This window comes from Passer montanus, unplaced genomic scaffold (assembly GCF_014805655.1).
Source record: "Passer montanus isolate IOZ18808 unplaced genomic scaffold, ASM1480565v1 scaffold60, whole genome shotgun sequence".
NCBI lineage: Eukaryota > Metazoa > Chordata > Aves > Passeriformes > Passeridae > Passer > Passer montanus.
In genome coordinates this window covers 3,755,714-3,779,023 of record NW_024371038.1, presented here as the reverse complement: position 1 = coordinate 3,779,023, position 23,310 = coordinate 3,755,714, and the positions used below count along the sequence as shown (strand labels likewise).

General features: G+C 37.2%; 2 protein-coding genes across 2 annotated transcripts in view; one reads left to right on the top strand and one right to left on the bottom strand.

The window, feature by feature from the left end:
• Positions 1–15,386, bottom strand: part of CCDC18 (coiled-coil domain containing 18) — a 22,530-nt gene extending 7,144 nt beyond the window's left edge. The window contains exons 1-20 of the mRNA XM_039727083.1: positions 15,258–15,386; positions 14,756–14,903; positions 14,425–14,578; positions 13,722–13,889; positions 12,724–12,833; positions 11,734–11,862; positions 10,086–10,182; positions 9,270–9,391; positions 8,278–8,587; positions 7,982–8,085; positions 7,712–7,872; positions 6,988–7,208; positions 6,733–6,843; positions 5,992–6,123; positions 5,145–5,279; positions 4,467–4,544; positions 2,905–3,021; positions 1,502–1,669; positions 910–1,052; positions 313–476 (exon numbers count right to left, since the gene is read on the bottom strand). Coding sequence (XP_039583017.1) covers positions 313–476; positions 910–1,052; positions 1,502–1,669; positions 2,905–3,021; positions 4,467–4,544; positions 5,145–5,279; positions 5,992–6,123; positions 6,733–6,843; positions 6,988–7,208; positions 7,712–7,872; positions 7,982–8,085; positions 8,278–8,587; positions 9,270–9,391; positions 10,086–10,182; positions 11,734–11,862; positions 12,724–12,833; positions 13,722–13,889; positions 14,425–14,578; positions 14,756–14,895 — 2,764 coding nt within the window. The 5' untranslated portion in view covers positions 14,896–14,903; positions 15,258–15,386. The remainder of the gene's footprint in view (positions 1–312; positions 477–909; positions 1,053–1,501; positions 1,670–2,904; positions 3,022–4,466; positions 4,545–5,144; positions 5,280–5,991; positions 6,124–6,732; positions 6,844–6,987; positions 7,209–7,711; positions 7,873–7,981; positions 8,086–8,277; positions 8,588–9,269; positions 9,392–10,085; positions 10,183–11,733; positions 11,863–12,723; positions 12,834–13,721; positions 13,890–14,424; positions 14,579–14,755; positions 14,904–15,257) is intronic.
• TMED5 (transmembrane p24 trafficking protein 5) lies at positions 15,030–23,310 on the top strand. The gene is made up of 4 exons (XM_039727086.1): positions 15,030–15,540; positions 17,083–17,180; positions 17,870–18,053; positions 20,397–23,310. Exons 1-4 carry the CDS (start codon positions 15,130–15,132, stop codon positions 20,613–20,615), a joined length of 912 nt encoding a protein of 303 aa, XP_039583020.1. The 5' UTR covers positions 15,030–15,129; the 3' UTR covers positions 20,616–23,310.

Genomic DNA, 23,310 nt, shown 5'->3' with positions numbered 1-23,310 from the left:
TAAAGCTCAGTGTCTCTTTTGGTTATTACATTAAGAATCTGCATTATCAATTTACAGGGAAACTACTTAGTATTTCACCTGGGGTGATACCACAAAAGTGAGAATTCGCAAAAGTATGTGAAAAAATATTTGTGATTTTTTTGGACTGTGGGGGTGTTGTTCATTTGGGTTCGGTTTTGTTTGGGTTTAAAAAGATTATCAGTTTTTGACCCTCATATACTTGATTTTGAAAGGGGGAGAGGAAAAAATGTCTCATACATACAGAGGAATAGTTTAACAAAGGAAGCCTGAGAAACACAATAGCCAAATTACCCTCATTTGCCTTTCTATTGAGCTCTGATCTTGCTTCTTCCAGAGTGATATTCAACTGATTTATCTGCAGTGCTTTGTTTGCACCATCTTGTTTTAATTGCACTACTTCTTTTTCCATGCCAGTAAGTTCATTCTTGCACTGATCCATCTCCAATTTAATCTGTCTAAGAGAGGCAACAGAACAAAATGAAGCAAGGAGTAACAAGAGCAACATGCTCTAAGACAAGTGTTTGTGAATAGTATAGAAATAAAAGTCATGTTAAGTAGGCTTTTCTTGTAATCAAAACTATATTCTTTAAGACTAGCAAGCTCCTGTAGAATGTACTATCTACAATTACAAGCAAGCTGGTTATGATTTGAACTGCTTTATGAAGTGCTATCTTAAGGCTAAGTAGGTTGCCAGGACATGCATTAATTCCATTGGAAAGCTGTTCCAGAAAGTCATGCCTCTGCTAGTCAGAAGCTTCCCTTCTGGTTTCCAGTCTGTGCTTACAGAGACTGAGGTGTCAGCCCACAGCTGAGCACCATTTCAGACAGCAAGTGTTCTGATCCATATGCCCACGTGCAGAATGCACCCCTCATTTATCCTGGACCTACCTGATTGTACAATTCAGTTCAGCCACCTTCTGTCTGTTTAAATCTGCTTCCTGAGCAGCTAGGTGCAGTTTCTCCTCCACCTTTCTCAACTCATCTTCTGCACATGCTTTCTGCTTCTGAAGCTCTTTTTCCAAACTGGATACCTATTGAAAATGGCATTTAAAGAGTGGTTTCAAATTGCATACCAAAGAAATACACATTCTTGTCTAGCAACTCACACAGGGAGAGCTTTTACACAATAGATTTCTTTATAGTCTGTATGTAATTTAAAACTAAAGCTCTGCACATTTGGAAGTCAAATAGTTTCTAGAAAACGTAACAAGATACAACTTTCTGAATTTAAATGCACCTCTACTTAACTGCAGTCTAGGGTTTGATTTTCCAAGTACCTAGTCACTCTAACTAGAATTTTTGATAGCTCAGAAGCTGGATTAAGATAAAACAAGCCACTAAACTCTTTATTTTAGATATATCAAATAATAATTATCAACTCAGTTATCAAAGAAATATTCAGATTTTATAGGTATTGTGAAAACATATATAAGGCATTAAATTTTCTCTATACATGTAGACACTTCTCACCATACTGTACCTGTTTTTCAAGTTTAATTTGATTATCTTCCAACTCCCCATTTCTAATAGTTTCTTGCTGTAACATTTGTTGCTGATGATGCAAAGTTTGTTGCAGGAGAATATTTTGTTCACTCATGTCCTGAATAGCCTGACCTTTAATTTTGATTTCTTTCTGCAAATAATGAAGCTGGAAAGACATTTATTTTCCATTACAATAAAATATTTTTCTTTGCAGTTTCTTCAGCTATTCACTCTTAAAGAACACAGAATCACACTTGTGATGCAATAAAACTTTTGGGTCTGAATTTAGTTGCATTACAGTTTCAACAGTACATAACAGATCTCATAATTCATCACTGTATTATGCTCTATGCAGCAAGGAAAGTATTATTTTCTCAGGCACTCCCAGGTTTTGATTCTTGCTTTCTAAATAGAACTTGTCAATATTTTAAAATAACCATACATAGCAGATTTTTAGATAGAACTACTTTTCTTTCTTCCTGTCTTCGTTATTTCACAGAAAGTCCTTTTCCCTTTGAGATTTTGTTCCCAATCCTCCCCTTTATTTCTTTTTGCCTGTATGACAATAGTCATTCCAATAAAAAAGTAATTTTGAGTGCCTAACTTGTTTTATGTTGACTAATCTGGTTTCTCAGTGGTGAATGCCAGAGGGAACTGTTCTGGGGAACAGGGAAAAAAAAAAGAAAAAAAAAGGGTGTGTTCTTGAATAAAATAAAGCCTCATGTGCTACACTTGATGTTTCACACAGGATGCAGCATAACAACAGCAGTGTTTAGGGCTTAGGAAGCAGCAGCAAATATCACAGGTTTATGTGTGACACAGACCACACAGCTTCCCCCAAGCTAATCCTGTACAGGGTCCAGCAACCTGCACTTGACTAAAGCCTCTCTCAGCAGGTAGGCCAGCACTGACATGATCAGCCTGCTATATAATTAGTTCACCCACAAATAAAAATTCCTTCTCATATTTAAAGTTAACTCCTTCTTGCTTTCAAGTAGTAGTGGAAAGTATGATAAAACTCAGGGTCTAGAAGTAAACAGGACTTCTTTCCCATTAGGACAGTTGAAAAACAGATCAATTTTGTGCCCTTACAAATTTATATTACAATATATTACAATTGCTCTCTCAATTTTTTCCATGATAATGTTTTGTTTCACATTATTCTGATTTTGTTGCCTTTTTCAACAATTTATCTTAGTACTTCTTTTCCCTTAACTGACCCCATGTTTTTGAGTTATGATTTTCCCCTTTACCCTCACAAAATGTATCATTTTTTCCCAGCTTACTTCCCATCCACAGGTCCTGCTGCAAATTTTGGCTATCATTGCACAAGCTTTTAGATTAAATAAGTCATAACAAGGGTTCTCTGCAATACAGAAGAGTTTATAAACAACCTGTTACCTCTTCAGACCTTTCTTTCAGCTGATTTTCAAACATCTCCTTATTTTCTTGTGACTGACTCAAATACAGTGCAACTTCTTCCTTACATACATTTAGTGCTGACTCAAGCTGTAGTACCTAGGTGAATGCAATAGATTATTTGAAATTGCATGGCATGGTTTCTATTAACTGGTCTAAAAATTGTATTAAAAGACACCTTTGTACAAAATACCACAAAAGCTACATTTTTACCATATGAGTATTAAAAGTCAGGAAGATGATAGTAAACTTTAAAACTGAAACAGTCTTCAAAAATTGAAATTGTTTGTGAAATTCAAAATGATAATACTTTAGACTGTGTTTATATCAGATGAGACTATCAGTTATGAGAAGATATGCCAGCATTTGTCAGTAGCTAGAATTTAAAAGCAAACATTGGGTCAATACCAAATCATTAATCCATCATGTTTCATTACATATAGAACTGCATAAATAAATTTGGAGTTACCATCATAATTGGCACACATGTTTTAAAAAAAACCACTCAGATCTTACTATAATTCTTTTCAAAAAGTTACCAAGCAGCATGATTTCCCCTTCTGCACTGAGGGACAGTGCCTGAGTTTCACCAAATGGGAAAGGAAGAGCTTTGAGCAGTGTCAACACTGTCAATCTATTTTACACTTTTAATGCTCATTTGGTTTTGAGTAGTCTCTTACAAATACCTTATAACCTTGAACTGATAAAATAACAAACAAACCCTGAGATCTTAAGGCATAATAATTAAACTTTTCTTAAACATTTGGTTTCAATACTAGGATTTCTCATCAATGAGAATTGTGCTGAGTTGAGCTGCAGAATGTCTAATTCTTTCAATTTTGCCAGTTTTCTAAACTATACTGGACTTCGTATCTCTGTCCCCAGCTGATTCAAGAGCTTTTTGAAGAGAAATTACTATGTGTCTTAATTTTAAGGCTCTGGAAACCATCCCAATTACTGCAAAGCCACTTGGATAGCAAATTGGTCCTACACAAGCTCAGAAAAGCAAAGTCCCCAGTATCTTCTCCCACTGGTTTCCTGAGGATTTAATACTTGACTGGGGAAAATCTGTGCATGGCATTGGTTTATGAAAATCCTGTTACAAGTGCTGCATGGAAAATGTACATCAGGCAAACACTAGGAAGAGCTAGAGATGGCTAAAAACACGACTAACAGTATCACACATGTCTAAAATACATGCCATATGTAGACCAAAAGCATATATAACATTAGCTCTGTGAGACAATGCTGGACTTTAGGAGTACAATAAGCACAAGTTTGCCCTATTTGTAACTAGAGTAATTGCATTAAGCAATTATGCATTGCATAATCTCTTACTGTAGGTTTCATCAGACTTCTTCTAATTGAAAAAAGAAAAAAAATTAAATAAGAGATAAAAAATAAATACTTCAAACAAATAACTTCTGGAATATTTACTTAAAAGAAATTTATATAAAACAGTTTTTCTATAAAAGATAAAAAGAAATACACTGTTACTGCAAACTTTAAAACTATTACTTGAACATGACAGAGAGTTTACTAACTTTGATTTTTTCTTCTGTTAACTGACTTTCCAGCATCTTCAATCCTTGCTCTTTCTTGACATTTTGATTTTCCATTTCCTGTTTTTACAGACATTTTTATTCAAGAGAAACAAATATATATATTACATAACATTAATGGTACAAAGTTATACATAATTTAATAAAAACTCATAATCAGGAAAAAATGCAGATCAGTGTATCTAAAACACAATTGCTTGTATAATGTATTTGTGTGCATGATACTCTGAAGTGAATTTGGTTGCTGAAAGATGTCTCTTCATATTCTGCAGCAGCGGCTTTATTTAAAGGAATAAAACATTATCATACTAGAACATCATTGGTTTTCCACCTAGTGCAGGATTGATGCAATCATTCTTTATCCAGATCTCTTTGCTTTCATTAGAGAGAGAAGCCCAAGGGGCAATCCAGAGGCATAAAGAAAATGCTAAGACAGAAAATACTGAAAGGTCATTAAAATTTGTACAATATATACTAGTAGTAGTAGTAGTAATTGGTGACTACATGAGAGTCAGTCAATTACTCAAACAAGAATTAAGAAGCAAAAACATAAACATCATTCATTTTCCCCAATTTTTCCATGTATTTATGGATATGCTTTCCATTATTTTTGGTCACTTGCTTGATTTGCATTTAAAGAAAGTCAAGAGCCAACCTTACCTCTCTGTTTCGTATTAGCAGCCCATCCAATGATTCAATGTGATGCTGTTTATGTATAACGTCTTGTTGTAAAATAGATATTATTTTATCTTGTTCAATGACTTGTTGATGTTTCTTCTCCAGCTGTGTCCGAAGCTGTCCGTAAGTAAATAGCAATTTATTTTAATAAAAGTGTATTCATCGAAATATGTTATTAATATTTATTCACCCATATTTTTTATAATTAAAATTAAATACATTACTTCCTTCAGCAGTATTGCCCAGTCTTAAAATTAGTAAGAAATCCCAAGCACTTAATATCTTAGTTCCAGAGGAAAATGAGGGCAGACAAAGTGTAATTGTCTGTCACCAGTCAACACAATAAGACATGCATACATGCTTTACTAAAATATGAGAAGCTTCTTAAACAGCTAGAAATAACCACAGTTATATTTCTAATCACATGGAGAAACATTTCTTTAGAGACTGAAAACCCCCTGAATGCAGATGCTCATAAGGCTCAGTTTGGCAGAGGTTCAGGCAATGAGAACATTTTTAGAAGCTGTTATGCTTTAAACCCAGTAGGCACTAAAGCTATACTTTTTTTTTTCTGTGTGTTTGGAGCAAAAAACAAACTCTTCCTAAGTCCTTATTTCTCTACAGTTGAGCAGGATATAAATATTTCAGAGGGAAAGTTGTATAGCTAGTTAGATGGAAGATGTACTAAAATCAGGGAATGTAGGGAGAAGAGAGAGCTATTTAACATAACGTTTTAAGGGAGGTGTCTCAAAATTACAAGACAAACCAATATAGGAAAAAGTTACCCAGTATAACACTCATACATACTACCACACCATTAAGGTCTTACTAGGTCAATCTGTTTCTCCATTTCTTTGTGCTGCTGAAGGTGAAGCAACTTTTCATTTTCAAAAGCAGAAGTTATTTTCTCATGTTCTTCACTGATAGTTGTTTCCAGCTCATGAATGCATCTGTTTTTTCCCTGGGAAGTGGCAACAATAAAAGGACTTAATAAAAACATTTAGCTGTGATAATAAACAGTGTTTTATTTGATCATCTGGTTTCTAGATTTCATAAAGGAACAACAACCAAATTCTGAAGTTACACAGAGCATGTGTCATCTCAAAGGATGTCACACTTATACCACAGGTATAGAATGTCAGTAAATGCAGCCACTACAGAGACAAGGTGTCTGCCAAGATGGATTATGGCACAAGTAACTCCTGACAAAAAGAAATTTTATGTTCATATGGATAGATGGAATCTTTAAAATACCATTTTGAAGACTCTTTAATTTACAAAGGTACACGTATGTCACTGAAACAAATGGCAATTCAACAGGGCCAGATCTTCATGTGACCACAAGGAAAACATAACATGTTCATTAATAACTTGCCACATTCAAGGGCAGGGAAAAAAGGATGTTTTATTTCAAACAAGATTCTGTTTTTAAAACTTGTGTTCCTAAAATCTGCACAGATTATTTAGCAGATCTGAAAGTCCACATATTTTGAATACAGGGAATACTACTGTCAAGTTAAACTTTTATGTCTTTTTAAATAAATGTGGTTTCTCACTGAGAACATTTTACCATTAGTTCCAGTTCCAACTCAACATTTCTTTCTGCAGCAGTGGAATAAGCAATAGTCTTTTCTTCCAACTGTTTCTCAAGTGCAGAAAGCTGAGAAGACTTCTTTCTTATCTGAAATGAAATATAGCACAAAACAGCATGTAGACAACTGTTTCAGTTTTATTCAAATATTTGTATGCACTTTGTCTTCACTATCTTTGATTACTGAACTGAAGAAAAAGTGGCATATTCCTTTCAGTGCTATTTAAAACTTACTTCTTTCTCTAAGCTACTGGTTTTTGTAGCCTTCTTCAATAGGTCTTCCTGTATGGTTTGAAACTGACTGGTTCTTTGAGCCATGCTGGTCCTCAAGGCAGAGTTCTCATCATCTGCTTTTATCAGTTTAGTGCGTAGCTCTTCTATCTCTTTCTGGAATTTTTGCCTCACCTTTTCAAATTGTTTGCTTATAAGTTCCAACTGTTGACATTTTCTCCTCTCTCAAAGTAGAAAAAATAAATTTAAGATTAATTTATAAAAGAGCATGCAAACACATAATGTAACACAATGCAGTGACTCATGAAAACAAACAAAATCCCAACAAAACCCCAAGAAACAAAGAAAATAAAGACAGCATCATCATATAGGTGCCCTGATGTAATTTCATAGAGCAGTCCTAACAGTAATAACAGAAGCAATCTGAATACACTAACAGCAGGATACAGAGAAGAGAGTCAACAAAAATAGAGATTTTAGCATAATCTGACTAAAGAAAAAAATACATGGTTCCATTTCAACACACCTCCTAGCTCAGCTATTGCTGAACAAAGCAGCCAAAGAAAGAAATATATTGTGTTTGGAGAACATGACGGTTTCCAAGGTGGCAAAATGTTCCCTGTTCAAACAAAACATACATGCTGTAAAACCAACTTGAACCCTTGCAGAACATTTCTGTTCTGTGGATTAATTAGACAGAACTGCACAGCTATTTCAGCAAGCTTACCTCCTGGATTTCTGATCAATTTGACAGGCTCTGTTTCCAGGTCACATAACCTGCTGTTTCCTTGTCCTTCATTACTCTTAGAAAGATGCTCAGCTCCAGTACAGATAGTAAAGTTTGCACCAGGCTTTTGAATTTCTGCTTCTTTCATTGCCAGTTTAATGCTATTATAAAGAAGGAGACAGCTATTAAACATTCTTTCTGCATGCTAATTCGAATAGCATCTTATTATCTGCCTAATATTGCCAGAGTTCAGTAACCAGAAACTTATACCTTAGGTCTGCAATCAAAGGTTTACTTGATTCACCACAAGATTCAGAGGTAGCTTCTTTTGCTGAGGAACTTAAGAGCTGGTGTTTGAAATTGTGCCATTTAAACTAAAAGTTAAGAGAAAACAAAAATCAATTAAAAAATCAACCTTTTATTGCTTCACAGCATCCTTAGTTCATGTGTTATACTGGCATATAAACTTTAAGATACATATACCATGATATTAAAAGTTTGGATAACTCAATCCTTAAAACTATTCAAAACATAATACACTGTTAAGAGTATATCAATTTCTCTACCTCTTCAGATGTGCTTAAAGACAATTGAGAAATAATGGTTTCTAGTATGCTGAGCTCTTGCCTTGAATCCTCTATTTCTTGATGACATAATTTCAAGTGGTTCTGTTGCTCTGCAGTAAGTGCTCTCAGCTCTTCATTTTCACTTATTAGAGCATTTTTCTCTTTAAGTACTACTTCTTTTTCAGAAAGTTCACTCTTAAGCTTGATGATCTCCTGATCAGACTGACTCAGCATTGATGTCATTTCAGTGTTCTTTGCCTCTAGAGCTTTAATTTCTTCTTTTGTGTTGTGATTCTCTTCCTTTAATTGTCTAAAAAGACATTTAAAAGGTATTTTCATTACTAGAGGCAGAGACTTACTGTAGCTAGTATAAAGGTGTTCATACACTGCCCACTCTTGCCAAAATGGCCTGAAGAACAACAATTAAGACAGGAATGTGAGTGTGGACAATGCATGTAAATTGAATAACCCCAAAATATCTTTGCAGGTGTTTGTCCAAAACTAACAATTCTGAAGACAATCAGCTGATGGTTGTCTTCCCTCATTAAAGCAATGAGGGAATTACCAAAGAACTTCTGGAAAAAAGGGAGCTTCAGCTTGAAATGAAACACTCCCCACCAGATGCCAAGAGCATTCCTCATGGCAGCTAGGGACTGCCAAGGGGCTGTGCAGCAGGCAGGACCAGGGGTGGCAGTGCAGGGCACTGCTCCCAGGAGCAGCTGGGGCAGAGCACAGGGGACAGCAAAGCAGAGCAGCCCCTGCCCTCTGCAGCAGCCAGCCAGCCCGGGAACAGTGCCCCAGAAGGCTTGGGGGGCTTCTTCCTGGCCATGGGGGGCAGCACGTGGGATTAAAGGGTTTAAAAATTAGTTACAGAAAGTGAGGAGGAATGTATTGAACTACATGGATTGAGCAGAACATTCACAGTGACAGCTGCAACGTGCAAGTTCTTGTAAAAACACTGTGCAGAGAATTTTTAAAAGCCTTTGTGTTACCTCAGTTGCTCCTCTAGGATGTCTAGATCCTTCCTGTAGCTGATACACTCATCATTCAACTTCTCTTTTTCTTTTTCACAATTAATTAAACGTTCTCCCAAGACTACTTCTTCAGCTTTAGCCTTAAAAAGCAATTTTTTTCATTACTGTACAGCAATAAACCAAGCTTCCGTGTCAAGAGGCTATTTCAAAAATAATATTATGCTCTTTCTGGTAAGTCAGCAGATAATACTATTGCTCACTATTGTGAAGAGAAGGAGAGAGGCAAAGAAATTTTCTTTTTCTGTAATTTAGGAAAAAATTAACTTAATATTTTAGAGTATATTTGTGGTTGGTGCCTTGCTCCACAAGGAAAGAAGTCTAACAGAACAAAATCTCTGTAAGAGCTAACTTATTTTTCTCCTTCCACAAGGCAGGAACAATTAACAATTCTGATTGTTGGAACTTTGGGAGATGACTTCATTTTCATCTTAGCTCTTCTTCAGCACATGTTTCATTGAACAGCTTATACATATGGAGGAAAAAGAGCTTTTAAAGGATTTTGTATTTTTAAAATGTGAACTTCCCAGCTGGCAAGCAGAAGACATAAGAAACAGCAGCAGTATTAGGATACTCCAAAGATCCAGACTGTGCAAAGACAGTGTAAAATTATATAACTGAATTTATCACTACAAACACTTGCTTACCCTGTCCCACCTCTTTTAGGACTTTGCCACTAAGTGGAAACAATTGACTGACTAATGAACCTGCTGCTATTAGCTGCCTGGCCTACTGGCAAAAACATCTTCACACCATGGCAAATACAAAAACTCTCACCTTTTCTAATTTTTCAGTGATTTCTGCTTTATACTTGGTAAAAGCCCTTGTCAGCTCCTCCACATTCAACAAAGCTTCATTTCTTTGCTGTTGTGCTCTGTCAAGCAAAAGATGCAAACCAGTTTTAAAACCCAAACTCCAGCCATTAACGTAACTATCTTCTCCAGTTACTAAAAACAACTAGTGCAGTAACTGCTCTGGGTACTTCCTTTCTTCTTCCAGCTTTCCAAGCCTCAGATATCAGACAAGACTCTGCTCCAAGAAACAAGCCCACTGCTTCCCTCTCACTCCACAGCACTGCCCCCTCCCCTGCCATTGCTCACTAGGGAAGAAGTTGGCAGAGTCACCTCAGCAGAGCTCAGGTGTGCAGTCTGTCCAGGACAGCCAACAGGGGCACACAACAATTCCTGCTGCTCACTGACATTTCCCTCTTCCACTAAGGGGCTGGGGCAGTGCCTCATCTAATGCAGCCAGCCCTCAGATCGGTGTCTCGCAGTCTGAGGACCAGTGCCCATTTGGAGATGGCAAAAGTGTCCAGAGGAGGGGATGAAAGCATTTCAGAACAACAAAATAGCAATAGTCTAAAGCACTTCAGGTTGCCTGTAAGTTGTTGCAATTAATGATTAAAAGTAAACCATAATAATTGTTGATACTAACCATAACATCATACTCAACACCTGGAAGAAGCTCAGCTTTTCTGAAGTGCAAAAATATTTACATTTACAGCTAGTAACTAAGTACAGCTAGTTCCAACCCCACATGCTCTGAAGGAGCAGCAATCATAAAGCAAAACATTTTTTCAACCAGCAGCGCAAGCCTCACAGTATTTCATGTTTTCTTCCCATAAGACAGTTAGAGGTAATTTGATGGGTAGAGGCACAAGTCAAACAAAAAGTTTGCACTTAAAAGGTTCAAGAAATGCTTTCCCAAACCATTAATTCAGGTAATTTTTTGCCCCAGGTAATGCAGTTAAATTAATAGGGAAGGTAGGGATCTTTATTTATTCCACTCACTTCTTTAAAATTGCATTTTGGAGGTGATGGAGTGTTCATAGCAACTTCCAACAGTCAAATTCCCTAACCCTCCAGTAGTGACAGAGCCACTAGGCTAAAGGAGGCAATAGGAAAGGGAAATGGGGACTGAGATGGAATTACAGCACCCTTTCCAACAGTATCACATGGACAAGTAAGATTAAGCATAACATAAAATGTTCTCTTGATTAAGCTGTTCTTTTATCATTTTCCTCACACCAAGGAATACTGCTGAATACCAGCTGCTGAGTATACACTGCAGGTGCTTGCAAGACAAATACAAAAATAATTCAGGAGCAATTCATTCTGGACACTGAAGCTCTCCACTGCAGTACATCCACTCTGAAGGAAAAAAACCAGCTGGTAAACTGGGCACTAATGTGTGCTATCAGCTGACCTCAAAGATTTTAAACATGCCATTTAAATAATCAGAACATGCCATTTAAACATGCCATTTAAATACCACAGAATTTCCCCTTTTTTAAAAAATAACTTCCTTAAAACAGAAAAGTAATTTGATTCTACAAAGTAAACCACTGCCAATGGAAATAAACACTTATGGGCTATTAGTCTATAATAATATGGAATTACTAAATTTATTAAAATTAGTTAATTACCTCTTTCCTTGCTTGCTTTGTTCAATTAACTCAATTTTCAGAATTTTATAGCCCTTTTGATATCTTTCCAACATGTATTCTCTTTCCATTGCTGTTTTCTGATTTTGATCTAGTCTATCTTCTGCATCTCTAGCAAATAAACAAAGCATAATAAGAAAATAAGAACTTTTTGTAAAGAAAATATCTTTCTGTTGTTCTTTAGTGCATACAATGTTCCAGAAGTGCTAGACAAACATGCTGTAACTCTCAAAGCTGGGTTAGGAGCACCCATAGTCTGCAGACTCCCCAGGAATATGTCTGCAGTCTGGAGTGCTATCTAAGACTTATCAATAGGCACAGGGGTCACAACTGCCAAGGCCACAGAGAGCTGGCCTTGTGTCATGAGCTCTGATCACAGAAATCATATTTTCTCTGCCAAGAGGTGGGACTGGAAAAGAACACTAAAATATACATTTAACATAACGATTTTTACTTTTTTTTTTGTGAAGACAGACTACTGAGATGTTAACTGAATATTCCGTAACAGGAGGGTGTAAGGCAAGTTGACAACCAGGCATGTCTTCCTGACACCTCTGAACAGCATTTACATCAGTTTTATTTGGCCATTTGCCTTGATTAATGTATTCATGAAGAAAGAATCCTTTATGTTACAAAGAACACGGTCGTGTTCAGAAATATGTATGCTTGTTACAAGAGAATATATGTGGTCATGTAGCAAACAATCACCCTAGCCAGGTCTAAGGGCACATTCCTATTCAACACACATTACAAACTGGTTTCTTTCACCAGTCTTTATTATTTTTTTCTCAGTTTCTTGAAGTTCATTCAGCACAAACTAAACCATGTCCTTCCTCCTATAAATGGCTCTGAAATGAAAGTTTCAGACCCCAGATTACATGACCCACACAGTATCAGAAATTAGGTCATCCCTAAAAAAGACTGGATAGCAGGAAGACAACAATAAAATATTGATTTAGAAGTACACATTACTTCAGAATTTTATCTTGAGCTGAAACTTCTGCTTCCAAATTTACAATCTGTTCTTTCAACTTCGGAATGCTGATTAAATGTGTAGCTAAAGCAGCCTCAAGATATGAAATCTGAAATACAAACATATTTGGGGTTTCATTAACATTTGCATATATACAGGTGAGAAACAGAAGAACCCTCTGCTTACTGAATGACAGTGCTCTTAACCCTACTGTAAATTATGTTTGTACATCTACACCACCTTAACTCCAAATTTCTGCTCATTTAACATTCCTTCCAGTTCCAGTGTGATATTGTGTCTAGCAAAATGATTTCTTTACAGTTTCGTCTTGTCTCTTGCTTTTTCCCAGAAGTTTATATCCAAATTCTTCTTTCAGTGCTAGGCAAACATTTTGTGTATCTATGTATTTGTACTGTTCTGGAGATAACACTTCTCAAACAAAACCCACTAAGCATAGCCATGTATTATTAATATTCTATATAAACCAAATAAAACAACATAGTTGTCCTGACATAAACCTGTACAAACAAGTATAAACTAAATCAGTAATGATTTATTAGATACAATATTCCCTTCTAACTCATCTTCACTTTTTTCAAAATAGCAATATTAATTGAACTTGAGAGACCAACTATTTTAATTTCCTAGACAACTGACTACTGTGCCATTATTATTCCCACTAATCTCTCAGACACATGAATGGACAGTACTGAAAGCATTACTGAACTATTTTCTTTCATAGTGTTTTCCATTCTGTGGCTTACTGTCTTTAGACTAAACTTTGGAACATAAGTAGATGGAATTCATAATTAATATAGTTATTTTTCCCATGGAGAAATAGATTCCAAACTATTCTGTCCAAGATTAATATTGATTATGAAATATATACTAAATATTAAATTTACACAGATTAAAATAAGACAAAACCCAGCACATTCTGCTTGGAATTCTAAACTCAAAAATCATGGTCACTGGGTGTCTTGGGGTAGATACATACTTTTGTTTTTGACTGCATCAATTCAAAGTTCATTGTTTCCACTCTGCTCTTCAGGTAGTGATTCTGAGAAGTCAGAGATGCATTTTGCTCATGAAGGGCACCCAGCTGCTCCTGAAGTTGTTCATTTTCTTCCACAGTTTTATTCAAAGTTGTGGATACAGAGTAAGACTAGACATACAAATATCTTTGTTTATATATATATATATGTATACACTTACATAAAAACACATCATAGTATCAAAACCAGTGTGGGTTGAAAGGGAACTTTAAATGTCACTTTCTCCCACCACCTCACAATGAGCAAGGACAGCCTGAACAGATCAGCTGGCTCAGAGCCCCGACCAGCCTGACCTTGGATGTTTCCTGGGAAGGGGATCTACCACAGCTCCGGGCCACCCCACGAGTGAAACACCTCTTACATCTCATCTAAATCAGCTGAAAATCGTTGCCCCTTGTCCTACCCCAGCAGGACCTGCAGAAAGCTTTGTCCCCATCTTCCTTGCAAGCCTCAAGCCCCAAAGGCTGAGCAGCATCCTCCCGGCAGCGATGTCTCAAGGGATACAATGTTTAAGGTGCTCACTCGACATCACCGCCCGATCCTACAGCGTGTCTACTCCAAGCCCAGCAGCCAAAAATGCTCAAAAACATAGCAAAGAATAGAAAGCCAAAGTAATACAAAGGAGTAATGAAGAGGAATATTTACTTTGCATTTTCTTTGAAAATCCTGGTGAGATGTTTTCCCAGAATTCTTCTTACAGCTGGAAAAGCCTTGACAATCGTAATTGGGCTGTACAAAGTCCTCCAGAGGGACATCTGTGACCTCATCGAAGCAGTGGCTGTAATGTTGTTCCCTTGTACTAGTGTTTGGAGGGAGAGCAAGAAGTCACTAGTGCTTTTTTTCTTTATTAGGCTGCTCATAGAGACTATTCAAACAAACAGCAGAAAAGGAGCTAATGACAGTAATCTAGCACACAGAATACTACTGAGTTAGGCTGCAAGAGACAGGAGGTTCTCATTCCCAGACACGCTCATACCTGGAAAGCTCTTTCTCTACACTTTGTAGGTTTCTTTCAGTTCTCCTCAGCTGATTCTGTAATGACTGCACATTTGCGAGCAGGTCCTCGTCAGCATCACTTTTAGAGCAAGTCCACATACTACATTCCATTGGTAACATGCATAAGGCTAAAGTAATATTTAATAGTAAAACACTGTTAAATGGGCCTAAAATTATCTGCAAAAATTAAAAAAAAAGTAAAGGAGAAAGAACACAACAAAGAAAAAACTCATTTCCAAATTAATACATTTCACACGCTCCGCCTTCCTAGATTTACTAGATAAATGCAACAAATTGTCTCTTGTGTGAGGAGAATGCATTCCTGAAGTACAGAAGCTCCATGACTCGCCATACATGGAACCTGGAAAAACCTGCCACGCATTATTGCCAGAAGTGTGTCAGGGAGCGCATCCCGGAGAAGCGGCGGTGCCGCGGGCCTGGCGGGGAGCCCGGGAAGCGAACGGCGCACAAGCAAAACTTGCCTCAGTGCCCGTGACCAGCGCAACGAGAGACCAAAGGGCCCCGGGCTGGCGGAGAGCGGCGGCGCTGGCACTCGCTGCGCTCCGAGCGGGCCGGGCCCCGGGCAGGCGGAGAGCGGCGGCGCTGCCGCTGCTGCTGGCGTGCCTGGCGCTGCTGCCGCCGCCCCGCGCCGCCGAGTTCAGCCCCTCCCTGGACAGCGACTTCACCTTCACGCTGCCCGCCGGCCGCAAGGAGTGCTTCTACCAGCCCATGCGCAAGGAGGCCTCGCTGGAGCTCGAGTACCAGGTCGGGCAGGGCGGGAGGGGGCGTTCCCCGAGGGGAGCCGGGGTCCCGCGTCCCGCCGTGCGGGCCCCGCTGCCGGCAGCTCGGTCCCGCGGCGCCGAGGGCAGCGCGAGCCGGGACGCGGGGCTCCCCCGAGGCTCCCCCGCCTGGCCCGGGCGCGGGCAGCGCGGCCCTGCCCGGGACTGCCCGGGACTGGCCGGCCTCGGAATTGTACACTGATAGGAGTTCAGCCGTATGGAGTTAAAAATTAACTTACCGGCCTTTTCAATTATTCTGATACGTTGTTTTGGTGGTTTGGGGGGAGTTTTTTGTTTCTACTTTAGAGGAGCTCAGGTCGCCATCCTTTAGAAGGGCGGAATGCAGAAAGTTCAGGGTTCAGCCTTGTGTTGTGGCCCTAAAGCGTAAGGAAGCTTGTGCTGATGCACAGAGCCCGTGCTTGCCTGTCTTTGTGCTGATGTGAAACACCTTTCCTCTCAGTGGTGAACGTTTTACAGAAACAGCCCAATCTAACAGACTGTCGTTAAGATTTTGCTGTCCTTCTTGAGAAGAGTCGAGTTTCCCGGAGATGTCTGGGATAGATCTTGATCTCAGACATTTTCCTCCCTTACAACACTGACTTTTTCCCCAGTAAAATATGTTCAGTGAAGGAAGCTGCACTGAATATTCTCCCACCCTATTCCTGTGCCTAGAAATGGGCCAGGACCTGTCTCTCTTCCCCTCCATCTATTTTCCCCTCTATTTCCCAACTAAAAGAGAAAGCTGAAATCCATGGTTTTTTCTGATTTCTAATACTGTCACATGCAGAACTGAACAAGAATGAAAGAGAGGTGTTCAAGCTTTGTTTAGAGTCCTGTCTCAGCCAAACAGAAGTTTATTTTGCACAGAGTAGGATTTTAGTTTGATCATAAGCTAAATAAATACATTATTTTAGAAAGGACTAGTGTGTATAACATAGTACTTTATTTCTGCTTAGGCATAAATTTCTTAGCATTACTGTTAACAGTAATTATTTGGTTTTCTGTTTGAATATATAGAAAAGGAGCTCTGTATATTACTGGAAATAGATTTATTTTGTACTTAATTATATTTGTGGCTAAACCATAAGCATTTAACATAGGATGCAGGTAATTCTCCAAAGGTAAACACTGTGGTAACACAAAGCAATCATTGACAGCAGCCATAGAAATGCCAGATTTAGCCATCTCTTGTTGGTATTTTTACAGCTTGTCCAACCTTGCCTGTTGATAAAACTCCATGCATTCTTAAAAGTAATTAGGGAATGGTTCAGTATAAGCCCAGCCTGGCAGGCTTAGATTACATTTAGTTTAAGATTCTGAAATTGCTAAAATGCTTTTAGGTTCAGCTGTTTTTCCATCTGTTTCCAGTTAATTTGGTGTCAGCTCATCCAGACAGATTAATCTTTCAGATTCTTTATTTGTCTGTTCCCTTACCTAAAAACATTTGCCTTCCCTATAAATGTTGCTGTCAGCAATGCAAACAGGAATTCAGTGGATCAGAGGTTGGTTATTTTTGTTTGTTTCACAGGTTCTAGATGGAGCAGGATTAGATGTTGATTTTCATCTACTGTCCCCAAAAGGTGAAACTCTAGTTTTTGATGAAAGAAAATCAGATGGAGTTCATACGTAAGTTTCAAATCTTCAGACTCAGAAGTGTTACATAAAGAACTTTTCTGGTTTCTTTAGCAAATATAATTAAAATGAAGGTTGAATACTTTTTATTCCTTGGTATTACAAAGGACTTTCTAATAGGACAGTTTGAGAATACCAATTTTCTTTTTATAAACACTGAATGCTTTTTACATGAATTGCACCATGAAGTGAAGGGTATTTTTGTTTTAATGATCACTGTTCATGTTCAGTGGATAAAAATAATTATTATGGAGTTGAAAAAGGTCTCCATATCTAAAAGATCATGAGAGTCATACAAATAAAAAGCTAGAAAAGTCCCAAATTTTTCCAGTCCTTTTGTCAAAATATGTAATATTTGCTGTAATTTTACTGTACAGCATAACAATTCCACTTATTGTGTATTTCTTTGTAATGATTAGCAGTGATTCAAAATCCCCCACAATAAATGAAAGCAAGTTGCTATCATCATCATCATTTTGAGCCTTTGGAGGCAGTAGGATTGTTTTCCTGTGACTGTGTAATCTGTAAAGTGTCTTAGAGTTCTTATTTTTATACAAAAATAAGATTTGGTTATTTCTAAGTACACAATTGTCAGTCTTAAAGGGAAGGGTGTGCTTACAAAAACCGACCTTTTGAGAACAGCACAGAAAGTGTAGTTAATCACATTCTGCTTATATGCACAGAGTGGAAACAGAAGATGGGGATTACATGTTCTGCTTTGACAACACATTCAGCACCATTTCTGAAAAGGTGATTTTCTTTGAATTGATCCTCGACAATATGGGAGAAGATGGTCAAGATGAGGAAGATTGGAAAAAGTACGTTACAGGCACAGATCTCCTAGACATGAAGCTGGAAGATATTCTGGTTAGTATTTAGTCTTTAATTCTATTTAATGTGAGAGCATTTGGAAAAAAACTCAGCGTCATGTAGCCCTTCTGCCTTGGTCTGTTGCATCATCCTGGAATGTATTCCAGGTCCATATATTGCTTTTACTCATACAGGAAGTCTAGCACCATGGATCTCTTGTTTACACACAGAAACTTGAAGATCTTTTCAGAATAGGCCCTGCATCAGCAAGAAGAAACTGCCTAGCTTCAGTCACTTGGTTTCCAGTTCACTTTCCTTTCTTCCTACTGCTAAAATGGAACATTCTTCCCTAGCAGCAATGAAATGAATACTTTGAGCATTATAGTATTATTTAGTCCCAATGATGTCGTTGGAATTACTGCATCATTTTTATCAATGTTTAAAGATCAAGTACTGTGTTAGCCTTAGCACTTCTTTGCAGAAGTGTGGATTACTGTTTCTATCTTCAGTAAATTAGATATTACTATATTAGATTTTTTGCCCCCAAATTTTATTACATCTTTTCAAACTAATAAACAGAATGGGAGTTGATTTGCATAAACTACAGGTTCATCTTTGCAGACATTGAGTGGTTATGTTTGCTTAAATTGTATGCTGAGCCTGTTTGATGTAGGATTCAGACCACTGCTGAGTCAAAGCTCTTATTCCCTTTATGATCATTAAATATTGAGATTACTCTAGAAGCAAAGGATTGCTTGGTGCTCCAGTACCACTGTTCTTAACGCTTGGCAGGATGCAGTAAAGCTGTTGTTTGTTTGATCATAGCTGCAGACAGTAGGTATCTTAAAAAAAACCAAACCCCAACATCTGCACACACCTACTGAATACATCATGTAGAAAACCACAGTGTATTATGTATTGCCATAAAGACAATGCAGATTTTTAAATAACAGTATTTAAAATATTTTATAGGTGTATGATACACTCTTAAATAATAATAAAATCAAGTACAGAATCTGAAAATCTGATCAGGTCTTTAAAGTTAGCAGCCAAGACACTTAGAAAAAAGCAAAATTTATATGTGAAGTTGTGAAGAAAATCCCACTCACACTAATCACAGAAAATGCTTAAATGGATTTAATAGATACTTGTTTACAAACTGGTATCTCTTCCAAAAGAAAAAGAAATGCAGAACCTATCTTTGAGAGCCTTGAAAATCTTACAAAGCAGGTAATTTTTGTAAAGTTAAGATTAGTATCTTATGCCATTGTTTACTTAGCCAAGTATTACTTTCCCTGCAAGCTCTATGAGGACTAACATAAGCACTTAGTAGATTAATTCCTTAATGAGAACACATTTTCTGGCAAAAATAGAGAATTATGTCTTACGTTTAAAGCTCTTGTGTGGTGTTCATTTTCCTTATTGTGTAACAATGAACTTTATCATCATAAATTTATTTGGCTCCCCAGAACAGCTATTTTGAAATACTTTTTAAAATATGAAACAGAAAAAATGTTACTGCTGGATTTAGCCTTGTGATTTTGGGGATTTAAAAAAATTATTAGCTTCCTCTTACTGCAAATGTTACTCTTGTCACTAAAAGTTACTTCAGGATCCATAATTATATCAAGAACATAATTCAGCACTGCATGAGATCAGCTTTTGTCAGTATCTATTACGTGGTGGATGAAACTTCAACAGATCATAGCACCAGATGTTTACTTAGTAAGTGCAGAATAAAGTGTGAATTTTGAGCTGCTGTTGTCATGGCTGGAGTGTTCATGTACTTCCCCTAATTCCAGGGTCACACTTTATGTCCTTTCTAGGACCTCCCATTTGTCCTGTTCAAGATTTATTGCCAAATTCTGCTTTTATATCAAGGCTGAAGCAGCAGTTTATAGCCACTACAGTGGAAACACCAGAAGCAGACAGGAAAGTAACTATTGCAGTTTTCTTTTGCTACAGATACAGCCCTGATGGTACTTTCCATTAAAAAAACTCTTTAATTTTATTATACAGCAGAAAAAAAACCTCTACATTTGCTTGCTACTACATAATTTGTTTTGAGACTAGCTCTGCAGATTCACTACTTTTTATTAGTCCAAAGAGGTTTGATTTCTCTCTTACCTCCCTACCTATAAAAGAGAAAAAAACCAAAATTACTATGGAACACTAATGTTACATTGTCTTTTTAGCCAATACACAATAAGCAGGCTAGACAAATTAATGAAAACTATGATGATGTATATATTTTAAAATTAAATTAACTCTTTACTTGTCAAGACATTAAATTACAGGTGATAACACGATGTTAATAATATTGGATGTGTTGCAAGCTATACATTTAATTCAGGTGTTTGGTTTTTTTTTTTCTAAAAATACTCTTTTGTTACTTACCAGGAATCCATCAACAGTGTCAAAGCCAGATTAAGCAAAAGTGTCCAGATTCAGACCCTGCTCAGAGCATTTGAGGCTCGTGACCGAAACATACAAGAAAGCAACTTTGACAGAGTGAATTTCTGGTCCATGGTCAACTTGGGAGTAATGGTGGTGGTATCAGCTGTTCAGGTTTACATGTTGAAAAGTCTCTTTGAAGATAAGAGGAAAAGTAGAACTTAATATTCATCAATGTTCATATTATGATCATAACAATATAACAGGTATGGGGGAGAGGGGAGCAATAAACTGCAGTATAGACAACAAAGACCTTTCATATTCTTTTGAACAGACAGTAAAAATCAGGTTTTTAATTCACATTGGGCTTTTTGGATGTGAGAGTGCTGGTCTTGTTTGTGTTTGGGGGTTTTCTGTTGTTGTTTGTGGTGGTTGGTTGTTTTTTTTTAAACATGAACATAATGCCTCTTCCCAAGCTCTCCCATTTTTCCAAATGCTACTAACTATTTTTTGTACTTGTAGGATTTGTTAATGATTGTTAATTCCTATCTTATGCATAGCACACTTGGTGCATATGCAAAGTAATGTTAATACAACTGTCATTATCTTCATTTTCACATAAAAGTTTAAGTAGTAACTTAGACATTGGTTTAGTTGCTGTTAAATACTGAGTGAATTTACATGTGCCTAAGTTTACACTTAGATTGGTAGTTACTGTCATTTTTCTTCAAAGTCACATGTTTTTTAAAATTCTTAGTTTTTGTTCTTTGGCATCATGGAGAAACACTGGGCTAGCTAAGTAAGAACAAGAGATCTCTTTTTATAACAGATGACTAATATCAGCACTTTAAAAAAAGCACCATCAATGTGAAATTGAGGCAATTTTGAAAAACAATTGGAGAAAATAGATACAATTCCTGTTCTTAAATCCTTCTGTCCTGCAGTTGCAAAATCCTGTTTTCCTTTTTGGCTGTTACATGAGACAAGTGACTATGTGGTATACAAACAAATACAGGCACACTTTAAGGTATGACTTGCAAATTCTTAGTTACTGTAACCTCATGTCATAGATAATTATTTAAAAAGTAATTTCTCATGTTTTTTTCCTTTTAATAAAGGCAGGGGATGTTCATGGTATGCCAGAACAAACATTGATGGTTGTGGTCTCAAAATCCCTCTTATTTTCCACTTTATTACAACTATAACTAATGTTACAGTCAGGTGATTTACATAGGCCTATAAAACCAAAGCTCTTCACCCAAAGTTTCCCTTTTTGCTCACCCTCACAAGTCTTTCAGCAGTGTAAGTACATTCTTCTTATAATCCCTGTTTCTGTACCCAGCTGTTCATCTGAATAAGGCACAAATCAGAGGAGCAGTAAGTACAGGCCTCAAGTTTTATGATCAACTGAATATGTAGTATCACTGTCACTAAGACAACGCTAATACCAAATCAAAAACTTCTAATATCTGAATAAATGGCTTTTAACAGTGTAGTGAGGGTATAGAGTTTTTGCCAAAACCCCTGGTGCATGAGAATTAACTTTTTAAAAGTAGTTTCAAGTTAGTAATTTTTACAAATGTGCCAAGTCATTGGAATTTCTTGTATAAATGTGTTAACTGCATTTTATCATAAGAGGTTTTTTTAAACTTTATTAAAAACACTTTTGTAAAAAGTGTTGTAAAAACAGTGTATGTATTAATGTTGTGCCTGTTCTGGGGTCATCTGTATGAATGGCAGAGTTGCAACTTTGAGACTTTCTGTGATTAGTGTTTTATGAATAAAAACAGGGTTAATAGATACATTGAAGAAATATGTTGTTCAAATGAAACAGATGCTAGCAAGGGCTACAGAACATAGAAACAGCACTTCAGCTTCAACTTCAGAGAAGAGGACCTAGCAATAATATTTCTAAATAGTTTTTATAAGCAAAATAATAATAATTATTACAGAACATGTTATAGAGGGCTCCAAAGGCTGTTGAGCTACTTCATCTTTCTGGAAAACTGTGTCCAAAATGGGACTGTACCCCTTTAAGGTTTTGTGTATCTTAATTTCATATGATGCTTTCTATTCTAAACTGCCCAGAAGTAGAAAGCTTATTTCTGTGATAAGAACAATATCTAGGAAAAAAATAATTCTTTTAGCTAGAGTAGCAAATATTTTCGTGCCACTTCCCTGTCCCTCTCCCAGTAGCACTCTACCATGTTATCTGCCACCTTTGCTTGCATCACCATGTGTGATGCTCCAAACCATCTGCAAAATGCTGAAGCAGCTCTGGGAAGCTGTGACTAAGACATCTACCTCTGCTCTCCAAGCTACTAGAGTCAAGATTTCAGCTTACAACTCCAAGAAGCTCTGCCAAGTTTTCCAGGGGCGCCTTAGGGGACTGGGTTCCCCAGCTGCTCTGCTGTGCCTCTCTGTAGCTACACATCAGTGACAAAACCGTTTGGTGTCCCAGCTGCACCTGCTGCTGGATGCAGCTGCTCTCATCACTGCTGCAGTTCAGCACCTCCCGTTACAAACAGCGATCCCTGGGAGAAGGAAAACGCAACAATCGGCAGCAGAGTTCATCTGGAAGGAATGACTGTTCTGCAGCTAAGAGCTCTGACTGTATTTGCTCTTTGTTCAAGGTCCACTGTAGAAAATGAAAGAGGGAATAACTAGAAAAGTTCATTGACTTTGGCAGCTGCAATGTTTATGATAGGTGAAGGATTTGGCATTCAAACTTGCAGTTAAGAAACATTGTACTTGGATTTTGAAGAGTAAATTGCTTTCCGCTGTATAAAATTTACAAAGGAGAATATAAATTAGTTTTTTTCTTAATGGACTTTTTCTTCAGAAATAAATGTTTTAAGACTTGCAGATGTTGAATAATTATGCAAAACTGAGATTTTCAATAAATCAAGTTTAAACCTGT